The sequence below is a fragment of the Taudactylus pleione genome, unplaced genomic scaffold (genome assembly GCF_031769625.1).
Source record: "Taudactylus pleione unplaced genomic scaffold, aTauple2 ptg000016l, whole genome shotgun sequence".
Taxonomy (NCBI): domain Eukaryota; kingdom Metazoa; phylum Chordata; class Amphibia; order Anura; family Myobatrachidae; genus Taudactylus; species Taudactylus pleione.
The window spans coordinates 43,483,293-43,504,428 of record NW_028284418.1 but is presented as its reverse complement, the minus strand read 5'-3'; the positions used below and the strand labels follow the sequence as shown (position 1 = coordinate 43,504,428).

The window sequence follows — 21,136 nt, the reverse complement described above, 5'->3', positions numbered from 1 at the left end:
GGGTGTGGATTACAAGATCTACAGTAAACAGGTTGACAATGTCCATGTAGACACCAACTTGTAAACAGGAAATAGGTCGACAGGTACAAAAGATTGACATGGATAAAGATCGACTGCTACAAAAGGTCGACATGTTCAAAAGGTTGACATTGGAATGGTCGACACAAAAACTAGGGTGTAAATAGGCATTTGAAGGCCCCTTAGCAACAGTTGGTAAGGGCCCTATGTACCACCCAACGGTGAAAAATGTATATAACACATGTAACTTTCACAAGGTAGATTTGGAACCTAAGCTCTGGTCTCCATAGCAGCTGCACCCCATGCACCTATGGTAGTTACACCCTTGTATATGACCCAATATAATGTGTTGAATAATCAAGAATTAATAGCCTAAAATTAAAAGCCTAATAGAAAGTATAATGTATTACCAACACACTTCTCCAAAGACTCTAATTTAGATGGTAGCAGCAAAATAGTTCAAATAAAATTAAAACATGTGTGGGGTCCCCCCCCATATCAATAACCAGCCTGGGACCTCAGAACCTGGTTTTGTATTGGAAAATAGGGGGAAAGAATGGCATTGGTTTCCCCCTATTTTCCTTTAATTAGCACCAGACTGAAGTAGCCGGGGAACTAATGCCATAGCAGGGGAACATACAGCGTAGTTCCCTTGCCATCACATCAACCAGCCCCAAACTAGTCAGCCCATGTTTGAAATTTCATGGAAAAGTGGGTATCCCAAAAACAAAATGGGTTTAGGCCCCTCTCGACTAAATACCAGCTATACCTCGCATCCCTGTTGGTTAATAGTAAAATAATAGTTTATAATATTGTTCTGTATAGGTGGGCTACAGGTCCAAGCAAGCCTGTCCTGGCATGATGGCACTTGTGGAACAAGCAAAAACAACCACTTTATTACTTACAAACTGAAGCGGTCACATCCTCTTCGATCCATGTATTTTTTTTCCTCCCTTCTTTCTTCACATAGTCAATTGGCATCACTTTTTTTTTTTTTTCATATTTCACTTTTGTGGTATTTTTATTATTTGTGATGTCAGCAGATAGAGTCACTATTTTAATATATTAATAAAATTGAGTTTTATTCAATTTCTCTCATTGAGAAGGGCCTTTATGGAATTTTTCTTCCTGGGCTGGAATCTATCCATCCCAAACCTTCTTAGTAAATATACTATGCCAGAAGCACCTCACGACCAATGTGACTAAGTACTTGCATATTAAATTATTATTTCTTTAAACTAAGGTCAGTGGGGAAACAGTCTGGAAGCCGATGGACGGCCGGCTTCCCGACTGTATAATCCCGGCAAGTATTAAATGACAGGTGTCGAAATCCCGACGCCTATCATTTTCCCTACGCCGGGAGCCCGACACCCGGCTTACCAATCGAAGGTAAGCCGGGCAACAGGCGCGGACAACCATGGGGGGGAGGGTTAGGTTTAGGGTTCCCGGGGGGGACTTAGGGTTAGGCACCCCCCTGGAGGTTAAGTTTAGGCTAGGGGAAGGGGGGGTTAGGCTTAGGCACCCCCGGGGGGAGGTTAGGGTTAGGCACCTCCCCTGGGAACTTAGGTTTAGGTAGCGGGGAAGGGGTGGGTTAGGTTTAGGCACTTAGGGGGAGGTTAGGGTTAGGCACCCCTAAAGGAGGGTTAAGGTTAGGGGGTAGCATAGGTTAGAGAAAACTTACCTGGGGACGGTCGGGATTTTCAGTGCTGCCGAGATGCAGCTGTCGGGATTTGAACCGCCGGCCGTGCGGCCGGCGGTAAATCATATTGAATTTGGTCAGTGATTAAATATTTACTTCTGCTTTGTGCGGTTTCCATTTTTTCTTCTGACCATAAGGTTACTCAGGTGGTCGATTAGTGAAGTATCTGCAACCACCTCTGCGTGTTTGTACGCACTTGCTTGGATATGAGGTGGGAGTCTCAATACATTTCCAGGCAGCTACAGCATTAGCATATTTTCGCACAGCAGCTGTGTGTGGGATCGCAGTGGAGAATGCATTTGCGTATATCTCTGAATCAGGCCCATTCTGCTAAATAATCACATAAGGCATTTGCATATGGGAGATATTTCCATGTTGTTGTAAATATATTTCATTTGATTCCAGGATGTTTCTATGATGGAAACGTATATGAACTTGGACATGAATGGAGAACAGAGGACTGCACGGATTGTACCTGCAATATGAATGGGGAAATACAATGTTGTGCTGCGTAAGATAAATCTTTCAATATTTTTACAGAATTAGATATTCTTGTGAATATGTTTTGAGGTCTATGCAGAACATTATGTCAACAAAGAATTACATATATTCAAAAATAGATTATTATTATTATTATTATTATTATTATTATTATCATCCTTTATTTATGTGGCGCCACAAGTGTTCCGCAGCGCCTTACAAAGTACATAGACAAATAAGTGAACAAGCATCAAGTGACTTACAGTATAATACAATGCAGGACAAGGACAATCTTTATATACATTGCTGCATTAGTTTTCATAATACTCAATGAAGCAACAGGCCATAAGCAACCAGGTGTTAGGTGCCTTAGTGAGGAGTAGCTGACAGTATAAGTAAGGAGAAGAGGGTAGAGAGCCCAGCTCACGAGAACTTACATTCAGACAAACAAGTGTGACACAGATGAGGTAGACAGGGTGAAAGGAACATGTAGCAGCGGGCAGTGGCGTAAGTTCATCCCAGACGCCCGGAGGCAAGTTATAATTTGGTGTCCCCCCTGTCACAGCCACTGACACTGTAATGTAGCAATTTGCATGCAGACAGGCTATAGATAGACAAAGGCAGCAGCTGATGGTCTGACATAGAGCTCTCCAACTAGTGTATGGTGGCTTCTCAGGTAGCGGGAAGGGGTGCCATGTATTGGGCAGCCGTCACGATACACTCCGGGTACATAGTTATAGTACATGTGGACAATGGAGGAGGTGCCCCTTCAGAGCTGGAGCCCGGCGGCAGGCGCCTCCATTGTCTCCCATAGTTCTGCCCCTGGCAGCGGGTTAGAATGAGAGCTGGTAGGCTTTGATGAAGTAGTAAATCTTGAGAGCCCATTTAAAGATTTGTAGAGAGGTGGAGAGTCTGATGGGAAGAGAGACAAAGTTCCAGAGGTAGGGAGCAGCACGGGCAAAATATTGGAAGCGGAAGTGGAAGGAAGTAATCAATTGGCAGGAGAGGCGACATGCATTTGTTGAGCGAAGAAAGTTGATGAGAGTATGAAGGGAGATGAGGTCAGAGATGTAAATGGGAAAGGAATGGGTGAGGGCTTTGTAAGTAAATGTAAGTACCTTGAATTGAGATCTGAAGGGGAAAGGGAGCCAGTGTAGGTCAGATAGAAGGATGTTACAGTAGTTCAATCTGGAGATGACCAGTGAGTGTATGAGGGTTTTAGTAGTATCCTGGGTGAGAAAGGGTCTAATCTTGGAAATATATTTGAGATGAAAATGGCAGAACAGTGAGAGGTGCTGAATTATATAGTTATATAATTATATTATATATATTATATATGCTGAATATGAGTTAGGAGAGAGGGAGAGAGGTCAGGGGAGGAAAGGTAGATCTGAGTATCATCAGCATAGAGCTGATATTGGAGGTCAAAGGAGCTGATGAGTTCACCTAGGTAGGGCATATAGAGGGAGAATAGGAGAGGTCCAAGAACAGAACCTTGGGGAACACCTACTGTAAGTGAAAGTGAAGGGGAAGAGTAGTCATGAGAGGTCACAGAGAAGAAATGATCAGAGAGGTAGGAGGACAGCCAGGAGAGGGCAGTGCCATGTAGACCAAGTGAGCGAAGGAGTTGCAGGGGGAGAGAGTGGTCCACAGTGACAAAAGCAGCAGAGAGATCAATAGATTATCATTTGTAATTAAGTATTTCTTTAACTTAATATTTTGGTGATACAGAGGAGATATATCAAACCTTAGACAGAGATAAATGGGTCTATTTATTAAGACTCCACATACTGTGGCATTAATGCCACTCCTGCTTCGCCTGCTATTGCTGCTAAGCAGGAGCTGGCTACTGCGGATATTACTAATAACACAGATCTGCGAAATGTAAGGTATTGAAAGCTTTTTTAATAATACTTTTAAATTCTTAATTATTCTCCTGTGTACATCAAGAAATAGTATATACAAAAAAATTACCACATCACATTTACTTATAATGGGGTTACATACATTTTTAAGAAAAAACAAGAAGTATAATTGTTTTTGACATATTTATTGTGAAATACGAAGAAGTGTAGATGATATCACTGTGTTTTTGTCTTAATTACATAATAAAATAACAATAAAATTAAACAATAATAGAAAAAAACCATAATTATTGAAAAAAAAAATCATTTTTTTTGTCTTCAAACTTCGTTTTGTCGCTTTTTGCTTATAAGCTTTTTCTGTGTCATCTCTGTGTATCATCCAGCAGTAGTCAGCCATCATGCTGACGTCCCAAGGACCCTGGTATCTTCTTTCTACGTCTTGATGGAACCGTTCACCCTGTTCTTCACTGTGGTGTAGTGTAGTGTGAGTGTGTGTAGTGTGTACTGTGTGTGTGTGTGTGTTTTAGAGGTGGGTTAGGGTTAGGCACCCCTAAAAGAGGGTTAGGGGCACTTGCCTAAATTAGCAATCGGGATCTTCACCCCTGCCGGGATTCCGCTGTCGGGATTAGAGCCGTCAGCCAGATACTGATTCCCTCACAGCTCCCCTCCATCCCACTGAGGAGGGGCGGGGCTGCTTGATGACTCCTCCGTACTCTCAGTGATCTGAGGAGTCTTAAGTAACAGCCAGTACTTCAAATAAATTTAGACTCCTTAGATCACTAACAGCCAGTACTTCAACTTAATTCAGACTCTTTGGATCAATGGCTGAGAGATCACTTCATCCTTCTTTTATAGCATTCCAGGAACTCAACCCCCGAGGCAGGCAGAGAGCGTTTTGATGTTGGCATGATGGGGAATGAATGTGCAAGACCACGGACAGCCTTTGACAGGAATATTTTTTTCTGTTCTCCAGCAGATCTTGGATCCTGTGGGCCTATTTATTGCAGCTCCATCTGCCCCATTGTTAATCCGGCCCTGTATATATATATATATATATTGTGGTCGAAGTGGGAATTTTGAAGTTAGGGTATGGAAAAACTATGGCGCATGCCGGGAAAGGGGGTGTAATCACTCACAAGGGGCCATGTCCTTAAGATGCGCCCCTTTTTTCATCAGTGTAGTGTACCAATCATGGTTGGTGTGGAGAAATCCCCTATTGAGGGGATAGAAGCTGAGGTCCCTGGATGAGAGAGAAACTGTAGGTGTGGGGTCTGGATATATGACCTCCTCATCCACAATACGAAACGTTGATGAGACCTGTCCAATGACAGTCTCAATAACAATCCCAAATGTTGATGACCTGTCCAATGACAATACCAAATGTTGACGAGACCTGTTTAACCAACTGGGAGGTGTTCACCAGTGACCCCTCCAAGTGGGATATGGATTTGTGCTGCATCCAGCTGGCAGATCGTGGCCCTTTGGACAGGTGTCTGGTACTGTGGGAATAGAGGCAAACTAACTATTGGCCCTGGGTGTACACTTCATCAAGAAGTACAGAGGACTGATGCTCGTATAAGTATGTGGTGGGTATTTGAGGCAGTGTTGAACCATGGGTTGGCACCAGCAGCTTTTACACTGGAGGAGTGGTGTAGGACACACAACTGTGTCAGCGGATGGTGGAACAGCGCACACTGGTGAAATGTATTGATGCACTGTTGCGCATGGAGTTGACACTTGTATCGCACACATGCAAGGTGTTATGACGCACTGTTGCACAAGGAGGTGGCACCTGTATCGCACACAGGCAAGGTCTTAGGACACACTGTTGCACAAGGAGGTGGTACTTGTATTGCACACAGACAAGGTGTTATGACGCATTGTTGCACAAGGAGATGGCACTTGTATCACACACATATATGTATACAAAACAGAAAAACTTTTGCTATCGGCGCTAACAAGAATATACTGCAAATTTATGTGTGTGCAGCAAATAAAACAAAGGGGATTTTGTCATGATTTGATCAAAGCATTTAAGCCTGCAGCCCAGCATCAAGGGACCCCATTTTTCTGCAGGTCCCTAACACTAGCATATATGCCTAGCACATCATTACATTGCAGTTAAATGTACTCACCTCCTAGATACAGAGGGACACATCTATACAGGGGCTGGCTGTTAGCCACACCCAACTAGGCTTTTTATAGCCTTAATTGAAAGCTGCCATGATAGCACAAGGCAAAATTTTGAAACAAAACAGAAAAGAAATATGCCCGCGCTCGGTTTTACCCATATCATACATGGTACCAGCAGCATGGCACTATTAATGCCATATATGTATACAAAACAGAAAAACTTTTGCTATCGGCACTAACAAGAATATACTGCAAATTTATGTGTGTGCAGCAAATAAAACAAAGGGGATTTTGTCATGATTTGATCAAAGCATTTAAGCCTGCAGCCCAGCATCAAGGGACCCCATTTTTCTGCAGGTCCCTAACACTAGCATATATGCCTAGCACATCATTACATTGCAGTTAAATGTACTCACCTCCTAGATACAGAGGGACACATCTATACAGGGGCTGGCTGTTATCTAGGAGGTGAGTACATTTAACTGCACATAAATTTGCACACACACATAAATTTGCAGTATATTCTTGTTAGCGCCGATAGCAAAAGTTTTTCTGTTTTGTATACATATATGGCATTAATAGTGCCATGCTGCTGGTACCATGTATGATATGGGTAAAACCGAGCGCGGGCATATTTCTTTTCTGTTTTGTTTCAAAATTTTGCCTTGTGCTATCATGGCAGCTTTCAATTAAGGCTATAAAAAGTCTAGTTGGGTGTGGCTAGCAGCCAGCCCCTGTATAGATGTGTCCCTCTGTATCTAGGAGGTGAGTACATTTAACTGCAATGTAATGATGTGCTAGGCATATATGCTAGTGTTAGGGACCTGCAGAAAAATGGGGTCCCTTGATGCTGGGCTGCAGGCTTAAATGCTTTGATCAAATCATGACAAAATCCCCTTTGTTTTATTTGCTGCACACACATAAATTTGCAGTATATTCTTGTTAGCGCCGATAGCAAAAGTTTTTCTAAAATGTTTAGACACTCTGTTGCAATAGGAGTTGGAACTGGATTCACAAGGAGATCGCGTAGTGAAACTGGAACGGGTTATCAGCAATACACAGGGTAGCAACAACGTTTCACAGGCGGACAGCGTCCTTCTGTCCGGAGACTTCCTTTATACCCTAAGGTAGCAGATCATTGGTGGACAGCGTCAGCTTACCACTACCATGCTACCATTGGGTAAAAGGGTAGTCAGGTGATGTGAACTGTCATGGCCGCGACCATGACGATGACAGCAGTGACCAAGGCATGGCGCAGCACATGGAAGTCCACATGGCTCTAAGTATAGTGCTCAGTGTGTCACCCACCCAAGGGATCAGGGGAAGCTGGCGCTGTGGTGAGTAAGGGCCGATCCTAGGCCGCAACCTGACAGTACCACAACGTAGTACCCCTTATACACATTATGCTATACAATAGTAATGCCCCTTATGCAATTCCCACAGTAATATTGTTACCTATACATTGCTCTCAGTAGTATTGTCCCCTATACAATGCTCACAGCAGTAGTACTCCTTATACAATGCCCACAGTAGTAGTGCTCCATGCAATGCCCACAGTAGTAGTGCATCCTGTACAATGCCCATAGTAGTGCCCCCTATGAAATGCACACAGTAGTAGTAACCCTATGCAATACCGACAGTAGTAGTGCCCGTTATAGAATGCCTACAGTAGTAGTGCCCCTTATACAATGCGCACAGTAGTTGTGCACCTTATGCAATGCCCATAGTAGTAATGCCCCTTATAGGATGCCCATAGTCAGGACCGTATTAAGAGGGGGCAACAGGGGCTGTTGTCCCGGGGCCCCCACACACAAAGGGGCCCCCAAAACTAGAGCCCCCTATGCAATGCCCACAGTAGTATTGCCCCTTATAGAATGCCCACAGTAGTAGTGGCTCTTATACAATGCCCACAGTAGTAGTGCCCCCTATACAAAGCACACAGTAGTTGTGCCCCTTATGCAATGCCCATAGTAGTAGTGCCCCTTATAGAATGCCCACAGTGAGGACCAGAAAAAGAGGGGGCGACAGGGGCTGTCGTCCCGGGGCCCCCACACACAGAGGGGCCCCCAAAACTAGAGCAAGCAGGGGGCGTTTCTGAGTGTCTAGAAACTTCCACTGATGGACAAATTCCCCCTTCTACCATTGCTGAAATGGGGTGGAGCCAACATGACAAGCCCCACCCCATATGACCCGGAAACCGTGGCATTATGGTGCAAGGGGGCGGGGCCTAATGAAGTGAGCAGCAGGTGCATAGAATGTAAGTGTATGTGTTTTATTGTTTATATATGTGTGTGTATGTGTTTATGTGTATATATGTGTATATGTGCGCTGACCCCCGTGTTTTGGTGTTGTTTTCGGTTTTGGATCTGTATCTCCTTCATGTTTTGGATCTGGATCTGGTTTTGCTAAACCACCCTTGTGTGTTTTGGTTTTGGATCTGGATCTTTTTTTTTTAAATGATAAAAACTGGTAAAACCACATAATTTGGGCCTGTTTTTGTTCCTACAGTATTATTAACCTTAATAACATTTATTCTCAGTCATTTGCAGTCAATTTTGACCACCTCACAACTCACTATATTGATTTTTTTCATCTAGGTTAGGCCTAGGGCCAAAATGTTGCATCCAGCTAGCTGGCTGACTAAACTAAGCAACAGCAGTGGGCGGCACTAACATGTGGCCATTTTTAAAAAATGAAAGGGGCATACAGGAGATGCTGAGTGTGGCCATTACAAATTCTGGACATTCATAAACAATCAAATTCGAAATGTCAGGCAGCAATGCCCCAAACAATACATAATGCAGAGAAAAGAGGTGCAAGATGGAATAGTCCTTGGGCCCTCCCACCGACCCTTATGTTGTATATGAAACAGGACATTCACAGTTTAACAAACCAATCATTTCAGTGACAGGGACTGCCAATTGTGGCTGAAATGATTGGTTTGTTTGAACCCCCATAAAACAAGCTGCCAATGTGCATTGGACATGAAAATGATCCCATACACAAACTGGTTTTACATTAGAACATCAGATGTCGTCATCAGCTTTATCAGTGTGCACATCCATCCTCTTCTTCACACAATATTAATTCGTCCCCGCTGGAATCCACCATAGGCGCCTCTGTAATTTTTTGATGTAATTGTTGGTAGAGTTCTTCCTCGTGGAATTTGTAATTCATTTTCATGACATCACAACATCTTTTCCACATTTTGAGGAAGAAAACTCCTACGCTGATCACTGACAAGGTTTCCAGCTGCACTGAAAACTCTTTCAGAGTACACACTGGAGGGTGGGTAACTTAAGTAATGCAATGCCAGTTTGTGTATGGGCCTCCAAATTGCCTCTTTTTCCTGCCAGTACTGAAAGGGACATACCTATTTGGATGTTATCCCTAAAATAGACATCCACCATTCTGTGCATGGTGACCGTATCAGACATAGTCACGGTAGACATGTCACTATTAGTAGAAAGTTCTCTCAGGCCCGACCAGATGTAATTTTTTGGTGACTGATCTGCATGATCAGCAGGGATTCTGTAGGGAGAATGTAGTTTTTTTCTGGCAGCCGCAGAAACTGAAGGAGGAGATGATGGCGTGTCACGTGCCGCTTCAGCTGACAATTTTTTTACCAACAGCTCTTTGCATCTTTTCAGATTTTTGTCCATTGGAAAAGACACAAGATATGACTTAAACCTAGGATCAAGTATGGTCGCCAAAATATATTGATGTGATTTCAAGAGATTGACGACCCTTGGATCCTTGCGATGCGAATCGAGGGCTTGATCCACCAGTCCGACATACTTAGTGGAATTGCTCCGTTTCAGCTCCTCCTTCATTTTCTCCAGCTGTTTTTGCAAAAGTCTGATGAGGGGAATGACCTGACTCAAGCTGGCAGTGTCTGAACTAACTTAACGTGTGGCAAGTTCAACTGGTTTGAACCTTGCACAATACGGAAATTATTCTCCACTGCATTTGAGTAAGGTGCATTCCCGCTCCATGGCCTATGTCATAGGCCATTGTGTATCCCTGGATGGCCTTTTGCTGCTCCTCTTTCCGCTGAAGCATATAGAGGGTAGAATTCCACCTAGTTACTACCTCTTGCTTCAGCTGATGGCAAGGAAAATTCAACAGTATCTGCTGGTCATGCAATCTTCGACAAGCAGTTGCCGAATGTCTAAAATGCACGCCCCTGTAATTTTTAAAAAAATGTTGCACCACCAAATTAATTGTGTGAGTAAAACATGGGACGTGTTGGAATTCGCTCAGATGTAATGCTCTCACAATATTGCTGTCAGAAATCACAAATCCCGAGGAGAGTAGAAGTTGGGTACACCATTTTGCAATGATTTCCCTGAGTTTTTCTGAGAGGTTCTCAGTGGTATGCCTCTTAGTGAAACCAGTTATACAAAGAGTAGCCTGCCTCTGAATCAGCTGGCATTTGGTAGATGCTGCTGTTGCTGTTGTAGGCAATATACCTACCCAGTGGGCTGTCACAGTCATGTAATCTTTAGTTTGCCCTGTCCCATTTGTCCACATATCAGTGGTCAAGTGGACAGTGGGTACAACGGCATTTCAGAGGACATTAATAAGGTTTTTTTTAATGTCCTTGTACAGACTGGGAATTGCTGTTATAGCAAAGTGGAAACTAGAAGGGATCTGGTAGCGGGAACACAGGACCTCAGTTAACTCTCTAAAACCCACTGTATTAATGGCAGATACTGGAAGTACATCTAATACCAGCATAGCTGTTATGGCGTCAGTAATCCGTTGTGCAATTGGATGGCTGCTGTCATACTTGTTTGCCCTTGCAAAGGAATGTTTGACAGTTAATTGTTTAGTTACAGTACTACAAGTAGTCATCCTCCTGATCCCCTTCTGGGATGAAGATTCACTCACAGCAACAGCAGCAGCAGTAGCAGCAACAGGCGTAGTCATCAAGGATCCTTCTGAGGAATCACGGATAAGAGAGGAGTCAATCGTGCTTATAACATTAGATGCAGCAGGACTACTTCCTATGACGAATGAGGATGTTGATGATGCAGATGTTGGTGGTGGACATCATAGGCACTTGGATTCCACAGAGAGAGCAAGTAGGTGACACTGGACTGATTGTTACGTTTTTAGTTTTGGAACTTGGCGGCATACACTTTGGAATTTGATGAATGCGCTCCAAGTGATGTAACAAGGAGGAGGTTCCTAGATGGTTAAGGTCCTTACCTCTACTCACTCTTGCTTGGCATCGGTTACAGATGGCTTGACAATTGTTGTCCTGATTTGGGTGGAAATAATTCCACACGTGAGAAGTGGATTTTTTTGTTTTTTGCCCCGGCATGATAACATCAATGGGCTTTTTCATACCATGGGCAACAACTGTTGCCTGACTTACACAAAAAACATCCTCGGCATCAACATCCTCATCATCAACATCCTTATCATCAACATCCTCATCATCCTTAGCGGCAACTACCGAAATATCCTCCTCATCCTCCATGTGCAATTCCACATAAGCATCCTCGATGACTACATCAGCAATATGTTGACTGCCCTTCCCCACAATTACAGAGGGCACACAAATGTTGGAAGGAGGATCCTCAAGTACACTATTTGAAAGGTCTGGCTCACATGGCAATTGCGGACACACTTGCACTCTCCTCGGGGATTTGTGATTTTGATTTCTTGGAGCACACAGTTGGTTCTTCTGGAGCTGTCTTACTCGTCTTCTTCTTAACAACTTTAATTTTTTTTATAGTACCACCACTACTGCAACAAGCAGAAGGGCTATCATCACTAGAACCACCAGTCATAGATAAAGGCCAAGGCCTTATCCTTTGCTTGCCACTTCGTGTAGTGAATGTCATATTGCCATTTTTTTGTTTATCTAAAGCCAGCTTGGCTTTATATATTTTTTTCTTTAATACAGTAAAAGAAGTGACTTTTCCATGTCCATGGCCTAACTTAAGCCCTGGATCATCGGCCTTCATAGAGGACGAGGACGTTGACGGCCTTGCATCATCATCATGACTGCTGCCGGCAGCTACAATATGTGGTTCTTGTTCTCCTGCCATGTGACTGCCCTCCATATTCACTGCGGTCTTGCAGCAGTGTCACCAAGTAAGCAACAATAGTGTAGCCAAGCTGCGTCTAATGCACCCGCACACACAGAAAAAAAAATACACTTTTTATTATTTTTTTTATTTTATTTTTTTTGTCCTGCTGCAGTCTGATAATAAGTGCGGATAATGCACATGCACACACAGAAAAAAAAATTCACTTTTTATAATTTTTTTTTGTCCAGAACTTGGGGCCCAGAGCACCCCTGACCGAGGCAGCAGCAATTGATGACACAGGCAGCACTAGGTTGCTGTCTGATAATAAGTGCGGCTAATGTACACGCACACACAGAAAAAAAAAACACTTTTTATTATTAATTATTTTCTTTTTGTCCAGAACTTGGGGCCCGGAGCACTCCTGACCAAGGCAGCAGCGATTGATGACACAGCCAGCACTAGGTTGCTGTCTGATAATAAATGTGGGTAACACACACACACACACATAGAAAAAAAATACACTTATTATTTTTTTATTTTTGTCCAGACCCTGAGGCCCAGAGCTCACCTGACTGAGGTAGCAGCGATTGACGACACAGTCAGCACTAGGTTGCTGCAGTCTGATAATAAGTGTGGATTTCACTCACACACACACACACACACACACAGAAAAAAATACACTTTTTATTATTATTTTAGTTTTTGTCCAGAACTTGTAGCCCGGAGCACCCTTGACTGAGGCAGCAGCGATTGACAACACAGGCAGCACTAGGTTGCTGTCTAATAATAAGTGCGGCTAATGCACATGCACACACAGAAAAAAAATACACTTTTTATTATTTTTTTCTTTTCTGTTTTGTCAGGCCCTAGGTTGCTGTCTGACAACACTGTACAACAAATTAATACTTTTAATTTGTTTCCTTTCAAAAAATATTCATACATTACTAATTTGAGGTCAAGAAAAACTAAAATGATTTCAGAATGTTTTTACTAGCTCTATTTTTTGAGCTACACTACTTGCACTATACTCTATGTACATTAGTAATATAATCATAGTGAAAAACTATTTAAAATAATCTGATATTTTCTTGATAGAAAATAAATAACAGTTGTTTTAATTCAATCAATCACAAATAAAAACACAACACGAAACAAACATACAGCATAGGAAAGTACTATCTAATATAGTGGCCTATTCATGGGGGTGCTTTCTCTTTGCTTGTCGCTTGTTCTCCTCTTCTGGGGCATCTCTTATCACTGTCCAACAGTAGTGATTCACCTACCCTGATATCTTTGTTCCATTGCTGAAATGTATTGGTGGAATCGCTCACTATGCTTGTCACTCAGGGCCTGATTCAGAGCCGGACGCTCTTTCAGAGCGCTCGCTCTGAATCAGTGCCCTCCTTCTCTTTTTTTAGAGCAGCCTCCTGGCCGCTCGCATAGCTGTGGGTGACCACCCACAGCTATAGCAAGTGGCCAAAACGATGGTCGCGATGGTCAAGACCATCGCGACCATCGGGCTTGCGACGAGACCCTTGTGGTAGGGTCTCATCTGCCGCAAGCCCTGGAGTGCTTTTGGCTCTATCAGAGCACTGTGTGCAGGGTTTGTGTTACAGCGCAAAACATGCGCTGTGTGTGTTTCTATTTATAATTGCAACTGTATATATATATATGTGTGCACGCATTGTGGATACCCATGTGATCGTTTAAGTGTATATATACATACCAATATATATATATATATATATATATATATATATATATATATAGCATGTAGAAAGCGGACGGCACTCGTGGAGACTCAATGCAAAAATAACGATGAAGCAACTGTGCTGGAGGTCAACGTTTCAGTGTATTATCACTTTTATCAAGACATACAGAGAACAAACAATATAACATACCTTAAATACTATTCACCCAGTGTGTCAGCATCGTGCGGCTCGATCCCAGTGGGAGTCCCCTGACGTCACATGCGGCGCCTCAGCACTGACGTCACCGTTATCCCTAGGGGGGCGTGTCCGCATACAAGTGCACCCATCACCAAGACAACCTAAGTAAATAATGAACATAGAATAGCGGAGCATGTACTAGCGGTCTACAGACACAAACTGTCACAGATAAAACTGAGCTATGTGCAACCACATAATGTAAACCTGCTGGAAAAAATGTATGAGTAGAAACCAATTGGGTAGTACGTGCAAATCTAGAAAAAACACGAGTAGGAATTCATTTCATTAAGGCCTAAAGGTTTGAGAGTCTGCAAGATGTGTATCCATCTGGACTCATGCTGTAAAAGGGTACGTCCCCTATCACCCCCTCTGCTATGGGGCGGAATCCAATCTATAATTTTGCAACGTAACGTTGCCAGCCCATGTTTAAAATCCCTAAAATGTTTGGCGACCAGTTGATCCATGGGTCTGTCTTCCAAGGCTGTTTTAATGCTCGAGCGATGGAGAGCCATACGCTCCTTCAACTGACGAGTAGTTTTACCTACATAGAGGAGCCCGCATGGGCACCTTATGTAGTAAACAACATAACGGCTAGTGCAGGTGACTGCATGACGTATATAAAATTTTTTACCCGAACGGGGATGCAGGAATACATTGCCCATTTCCAAATGGCTACTGGTAATGCATCCTGTACATCTATAATTACCCCGGTTTCCTAGTAAGGAAATGTGCAGGCATCGCATCAGTATGCTGTGAGACATCATTGTGTACCACATAATCCTTAATGTTACGGCCTCTTTTAAAGGCAGGTACAATTCTGGCATTTTTCAACATATCCAATGAAGATTGCTGGTAAGATTCTCTCCATTCTGTCCACTTCACTAGGAATACCCCTACATCGCCATCAATGGGCTATATCTCGGAACTCAGAGCTAACTGAGAGTTTTAAAGTTATGATTATATGTAAGGATGCATTGTGTGTCTACATTCAGCGTAAAACGTGCACTGTGTGCAGGGTTTGTGTTACAGCGCAAAACATGCGCTGTGTGTGTTTCTATTTATAATTGCAACTGTATATATATATCATCATCTTGCACGGACGAACATCATCATTCCTGGACTTTTATCCAGGAATGATGATGTTCGTCCATGCAAGATGACGTTTTGCCTCTTTCTGAGTTCCGTTTTTTTGGAGGGAAAAATCCGAACTCCACGTGCAAACTCGAACCTATCCGAGCCTGCACATCCCTACTATATATATATATATATATATATATACACAAATACATACATAACTTCAAACGGTAATATTACTTCTGTCTGAACTAAAAAAATTACAGACAATGGAGTTTGTCCTGTTCAGAGGTTGAGCAAGCTTTGGCAAGAAGTCTGATAACTTTAACAAAAGGTTTTCCTATGTTTATTCAGAATACAATTGTCAGTCCCTCTTAACCACATCAGTATGGGACACAAGGCTTACAATTTCTAACAATAGATAAACGTCTGACAATTATTTCTAAATCACATTCAGAACACTCTCTCTCTGTTTATATCAGTGTCTGTGTTATACTTCAATTGCCACAGACATACTGTTTCTATATGCGAAGTAAACAATCACAGTATCTTTGTATATTCCAATTACTAGTCCCAGACATGTCCACAAGACTTGTTTGTCAGCACTGAATATTTAAAGTCTTTAAATATATGTGTATTCCTAATTATTTGTCACAAACATGTCCACAAGACTTTGTCTGTCTTCACTGATATATGTGTATTATTAATAAATGTACGTATTGTTTTTGTAAGGACTTTTAACAGTGTTCTATTGCGTAGGAAACGCACAACGCTAAATAATAACATAGCGCCGTATACTGTGTAGGATTCGCAAAATGGCGCTGAGTAGCCATTCGCAAAATGGTGTCGTGCAGATTTTGATTTTAACAGATTCTGTCTTAGCCAACCATCCGGCTTCAATAACAGTGCCCACATACTGCATTGTGTAAGAGGCAATACTACTTTGGGCACTTTCACATTATTTATTTATTACCTGTTATTTATATAGCGCACACATATTCCGTAGCGTTGTACAGATAGTTTCTTACCAGTCATATCTGTCCCTGCCCCAGTGGAGCTTACAATCTATATTCCCTATCACATGCTCACTAAAGGTCGACATGTAAGAAGGTCGACAGGTACAAATGGTCAACAGGGTCTAAAGGTCAACATGAAAATGGTCGACACAAAAATGGTTGACACATTTGTGTTTCCTAACCCTAATCTTCCCCCCTAACTCTATCCCTCCACTTGGTGCCTAACCCCAACCCTCCCTCCTGGTGCCTAACCCTAACCGTCGGGGTAGGTGCCTGACCCAAACCATCCCTTCTAGTTCCTAACACTCCGGTAAGTGCCTAACCCTAACCCTCCCCCCTGGTGCTGAACCCTAACCGTCGGAGTAAGTGCCTAACATTAACCATCAGGGTAAGTGCCTAACCCTTAAAAATCATGTCAACCTTTTGACCCTGTCGACCATTTGTGCATGTCGATCTTCTTACACATCGACCTTAAGTGTTTCGACCTTTTGTCCCCGTCGACCTATTGACTGTCTAACATCTGGTGTCAATCTAGACATTGTCTACCTTTTTACTGTAGATCTTTAGACTGGATCTTGGCAAGTGGTGGGGTCTCTCTCAGAGCATAAGGAGAATTGTTCCAGTAAATTTCAAACAGGCCTATGGAATGGTCATCATATAGCAATACACGACTTCTATTTCCACATCTGAGCAGAGTCATTAGTAACCAAAATGGAAGAAATCTAGACAACCATATGTGATCCTGTGATAAATATAACAGAGAGAAGACAGAGAAAGAGATTATGTATAACAGACCCTAAAGGACTAACATTTTATATATCTTAACGTATTTTACTACTTTGTAATGTTCTCTGTGTAAATATATATTTTTTCATTTTATTTAGTTATGGTAAACCAGTTGGCTATGACAGAAGGAACTGTAGGTTTGTCTTTAACAAAAAGACTTGTTCCTACGACCTGGTACTACATAAGGATCCAACAAGGAAGTGTGAAGAGTTTGGCATGGTGGGATAAACATGATGTCTACACTATACATCTCCACCTCATCTGTAGTGATGACTTCAAATGTGGTTTAACTTGTAACAAATGATCTATTATACAAATAAAAATTCTGCAAACATTTCAAATCTGTCGGAATGTCTCATTCATAGAGGTAACAGAATTGTGGCCCAATTTAATATTCTGTGATTTGCGGGAGCTGGTACCACTCCGGTGAGATAGTCACTAGATTTAAAGTATCAATTAGTATAAAGGCAAAACCAAACTGGCTTTCACTTCTAATTTATTGCTGCTTAAATCAAATGACTGTCTTGCTGGAATCGCACAGACTCATGCAAATCACAAGATATTGCTCTTGGCCCTTAAAATGTACCTTTAGCTATGAGAAATTAAAATATTTGAAGATTGCAAACCTGGAAGGGTTGGGGTGTGAGAGCCATCATCTCTACTATGCGAGCCCCAGATTCATGCACAATGTGCAATATCACATGTGCAATTACTGTAACAAGTATTGGGTGGTAACGTTGCTGAGCTATTTTACAGAGCAGTGGGATGAATTCCATTGTACAATCAGACTTTTTTTTTTAATCACAGACTATGATGGTAAATGTTGATGGTAAACACCCATTGTATTTCAAGTATCGTAATGTTCATTAAGCAATCTCCTGACATTACCGTATCAATAATGGCTACAGGGCCAGTTCTAGATCAAGTGGAGCTCAGGGTGAGGATTTCCTTTGGTGCCCCCCCCCCCCCTTCACACACTCACTGGGATCTGAATGATTGTTGTACTAATGAGGTGAGGACCTATAATAAAAAAAATATAGACCAACAATCCATAAAGATAGAAATCATAGCAGGTATCAACACCATTACTCACCAGATAAAAGGAAGGAAGAGACTGAGAGATATGAGAATATTTATACTAATAGTAATAACAATCCAAATAATAATACTTCTACCATGAAACCCTCCCAGGATGATAGAAGATTTCCAACTGATAGAGGTTATACATGTAATGCAAATAGGAATTATACATATACCGGTAATGCTAGACCAAAATAAGAGGATAGAAATAAACAACTAGTCAAGGTATTCTCTTGGTATGTCCCTATTTTAGGAGAGGGCTTTCAGGAAAACAACTCTCACACTCTTCAAACAGACACCCCGAAAAGAAGAAGGGATCCAAGTATAGAGCTATCAGAGGAGGATCTAAAGAACAAAAAAAGAAGAGACCAAAGCAATTAACCAGGTTAGGTATATATAATCTCTCTTCTAGAAGTCCACAGGTATTTCTAGGTATTTACGACCTCATTCAGAGCTGCTCACAAAATGCGAGCGCTCGCTCTGAATGAGGGCGGACGCTTCTCTGTAAAGAGCCAGCCTCCTGGCCGTTCGCTAAGCTGTGGGTGACCACTCACATGATTAGCGAGCGGCCAGGTTGATGGTCAAGACCATTGCGACCATCGGGGCTTGCGATGAGACCCTTGTGGTAGGGTATCGTCTGCCGCAAGCCCCAGAGAGCTTTCAGCTCTAATAGAGCCAGAAGCTCACCACTGACATCACGAGTGATGTCAGTGGTGCTGCCCCCAAATGACAGACGTTCCTTTGGGAACACCTCCATTTGGCCAGCCACCCCCTCACCCCACCTACAAAACAGGGTGAGCTGTCGATCACCATCGACAGCCGCCCCTTTTGTAGTGAGCCCCGGAGCGAGATAATTTTTCTCTCGCTTTGGGGCTTGCGCACGTGCAGTGCCGCTGCTGCGCGTGTGCAGGGCCTCAACATCGACCCGCTTGCGAGTGCTCAGCGCTTGCGAGCGGGTCTGAATGAGACCCTTAGTCTATTAAACAAGGGCATAAAATTTTTCCACCTCCTAAGCCCCGTATTTTTTTACATTTACAGTATTTGTAGAACATAACAGATATATTAGGACCCTTACAAGGAAAAGATATTTTGTGTCCAAAACTTTAAAAGGAGAATGGGACAGTGTTTGTACTGAAGGATACAGAAAAAGAGGGAATAGATGTAGTGGAAACTCTGCTATTGGAGAATGAAGAAAACAAAGATACAGAATATTTGATACAATTGCACATAATGACAAGTTCAAGAAGTTCAAAATACCTTGTAAGACTTTAACACTCTCTGTGAAAAAGAGAATAACGGGTACATTTTCTAAGAATCGAGATTGATCGAGACAAGGCCGTAACTAGGGTAGTGTAACCTGTGCCATGGCACAGGGCACCGCAGGGCAGGGGGCACTGTTTGGGCCTGTCAATTTTCCTGTTTATTATCATTACCAATTGTAAGTTCCTTTTTTTAATCCCCAACATCTCCTGGCACCCCAAGGAGTACCCCTATCTCTTCTATGGCCCTTCCCTATGAAGCCATGGCCCTTTTTCAGGTACACTATCTTATGTAAAAAATATGGTAGTTGCTCAATCAGCTTAATATACTACAGGTGCTTGTAAAGGGCGGGGTTTACACTGAACACAGAAAAAAAGAAAATTGCCCTCCAGCACACTGCAGATAAATCAAAAATACTTGAATCCTACATGATAATAGAAATTCAGAGGTATTGGTTTACATACATTTGCAAATATATGAATAAATGCTGGGCCATCGTCAAGGCTCCTCTATACCAGCGTCCCTAAAATTAAGGGGTTCACATCCGAGAAGCAAGGCACCCCAAAAAATTCCAGCCAAGGACCACCCTCAGGGCATCACACGAAAAGGGGAAAAAAGGTGATAGTGAAGTGTTAAAGGATAGGTGTGTAAAGATAAATCAATAAGTGTTAATGAGATGTAAAAGACTTAAAATGACATAAATAATACACAAACGCATAGAAAAGTGAAAAATATTCTATGTGAATTAAGTGGTGATGCCATGAGCAAGGTCCAGCCAGAACAATCCCGGGGGCCCCACTCCCAAACGCTCACCCCAAAATAATTATTGCTACATAATAGTAGCACCCACTCTGGGTCATATAATAACAAATAGATGTACTGCATGATAACAGTACATGTATGAGCTGAGAGCTAACTTACCTTGGAGGTACCCCAAAAAACCTCCACATGGCACTATAAGGATCAGCACCTCCTCCTAATGCTGACTCCTTTCATGCCTCCAAACTGCAAGCAAAAAATATGGTAGTTGCTCAATCAGCTTAATATACTACAGGTGCTTGTAAAGGGCGGGGTTTACACTGAACACAGAAAAAAGAAAATTGCCCTCCAGCACACTGCAGATAAATCAAAAATACTTGAATCCTACATGATAATAGAAATTCAGAGGTATTGGTTTACATACATTTGCAAATATATAAATAAGCGCTGGGCCGTCGTCAAGGCTCCTCTATACCAGCGTCCCTAAAATTAAGGGGTTCACGTCCGAGAAGCAAGGCACCCCAAAAAATTCCAGCCAAGGACCACCCCCAGGGCATCACACGAAAAGGGGAAAAAAGGTGATAGTGAAGTGAAGTCTCACTATCTTATGTCCCTATAATAATAATGGGAGGGTGGGACACCAATGCTCTCTCTGACACAGAGCATCAAAAAGTCTAGTTACAGCTCTGGATCGAGATGTCAATCTTGGGTGATGTAAGAGTTGATTTTCAACTGGCAAAGGTAAAGTCTGGTTAGATAGAGACAGATTTCTCTCTTCTCACTCGTAACACTTGGGGGAGATAGCTAACTCGAATCAACTCACCATCGGGCAAATTGGAAGTATACATCTCTCAAATTTACCAAGAATTGGGATGACAAGCTCAGGTGAGATGACCGCAAACTCTCTGCCCAAATCACTTTTCTTACATTCCACCTCCTGAGCTGCGAGTTAGCCTGAAACATACACAAATCT

General features: G+C 42.5%; 1 protein-coding gene across 1 annotated transcript in view; it reads left to right on the top strand.

Moving 5' to 3' along the window:
- Positions 1-17,405, top strand: part of LOC148541984 (beta-microseminoprotein-like) — a 49,319-nt gene extending 31,914 nt beyond the window's left edge. The window contains exons 3-4 of the mRNA XM_088475750.1: positions 2,123-2,228; positions 17,163-17,405. Coding sequence (XP_088331876.1) covers positions 2,123-2,228; positions 17,163-17,292 — 236 coding nt within the window. The 3' untranslated portion in view covers positions 17,293-17,405. The remainder of the gene's footprint in view (positions 1-2,122; positions 2,229-17,162) is intronic.
- The last annotated feature ends 3,731 nt before the right edge of the window (positions 17,406-21,136 follow it).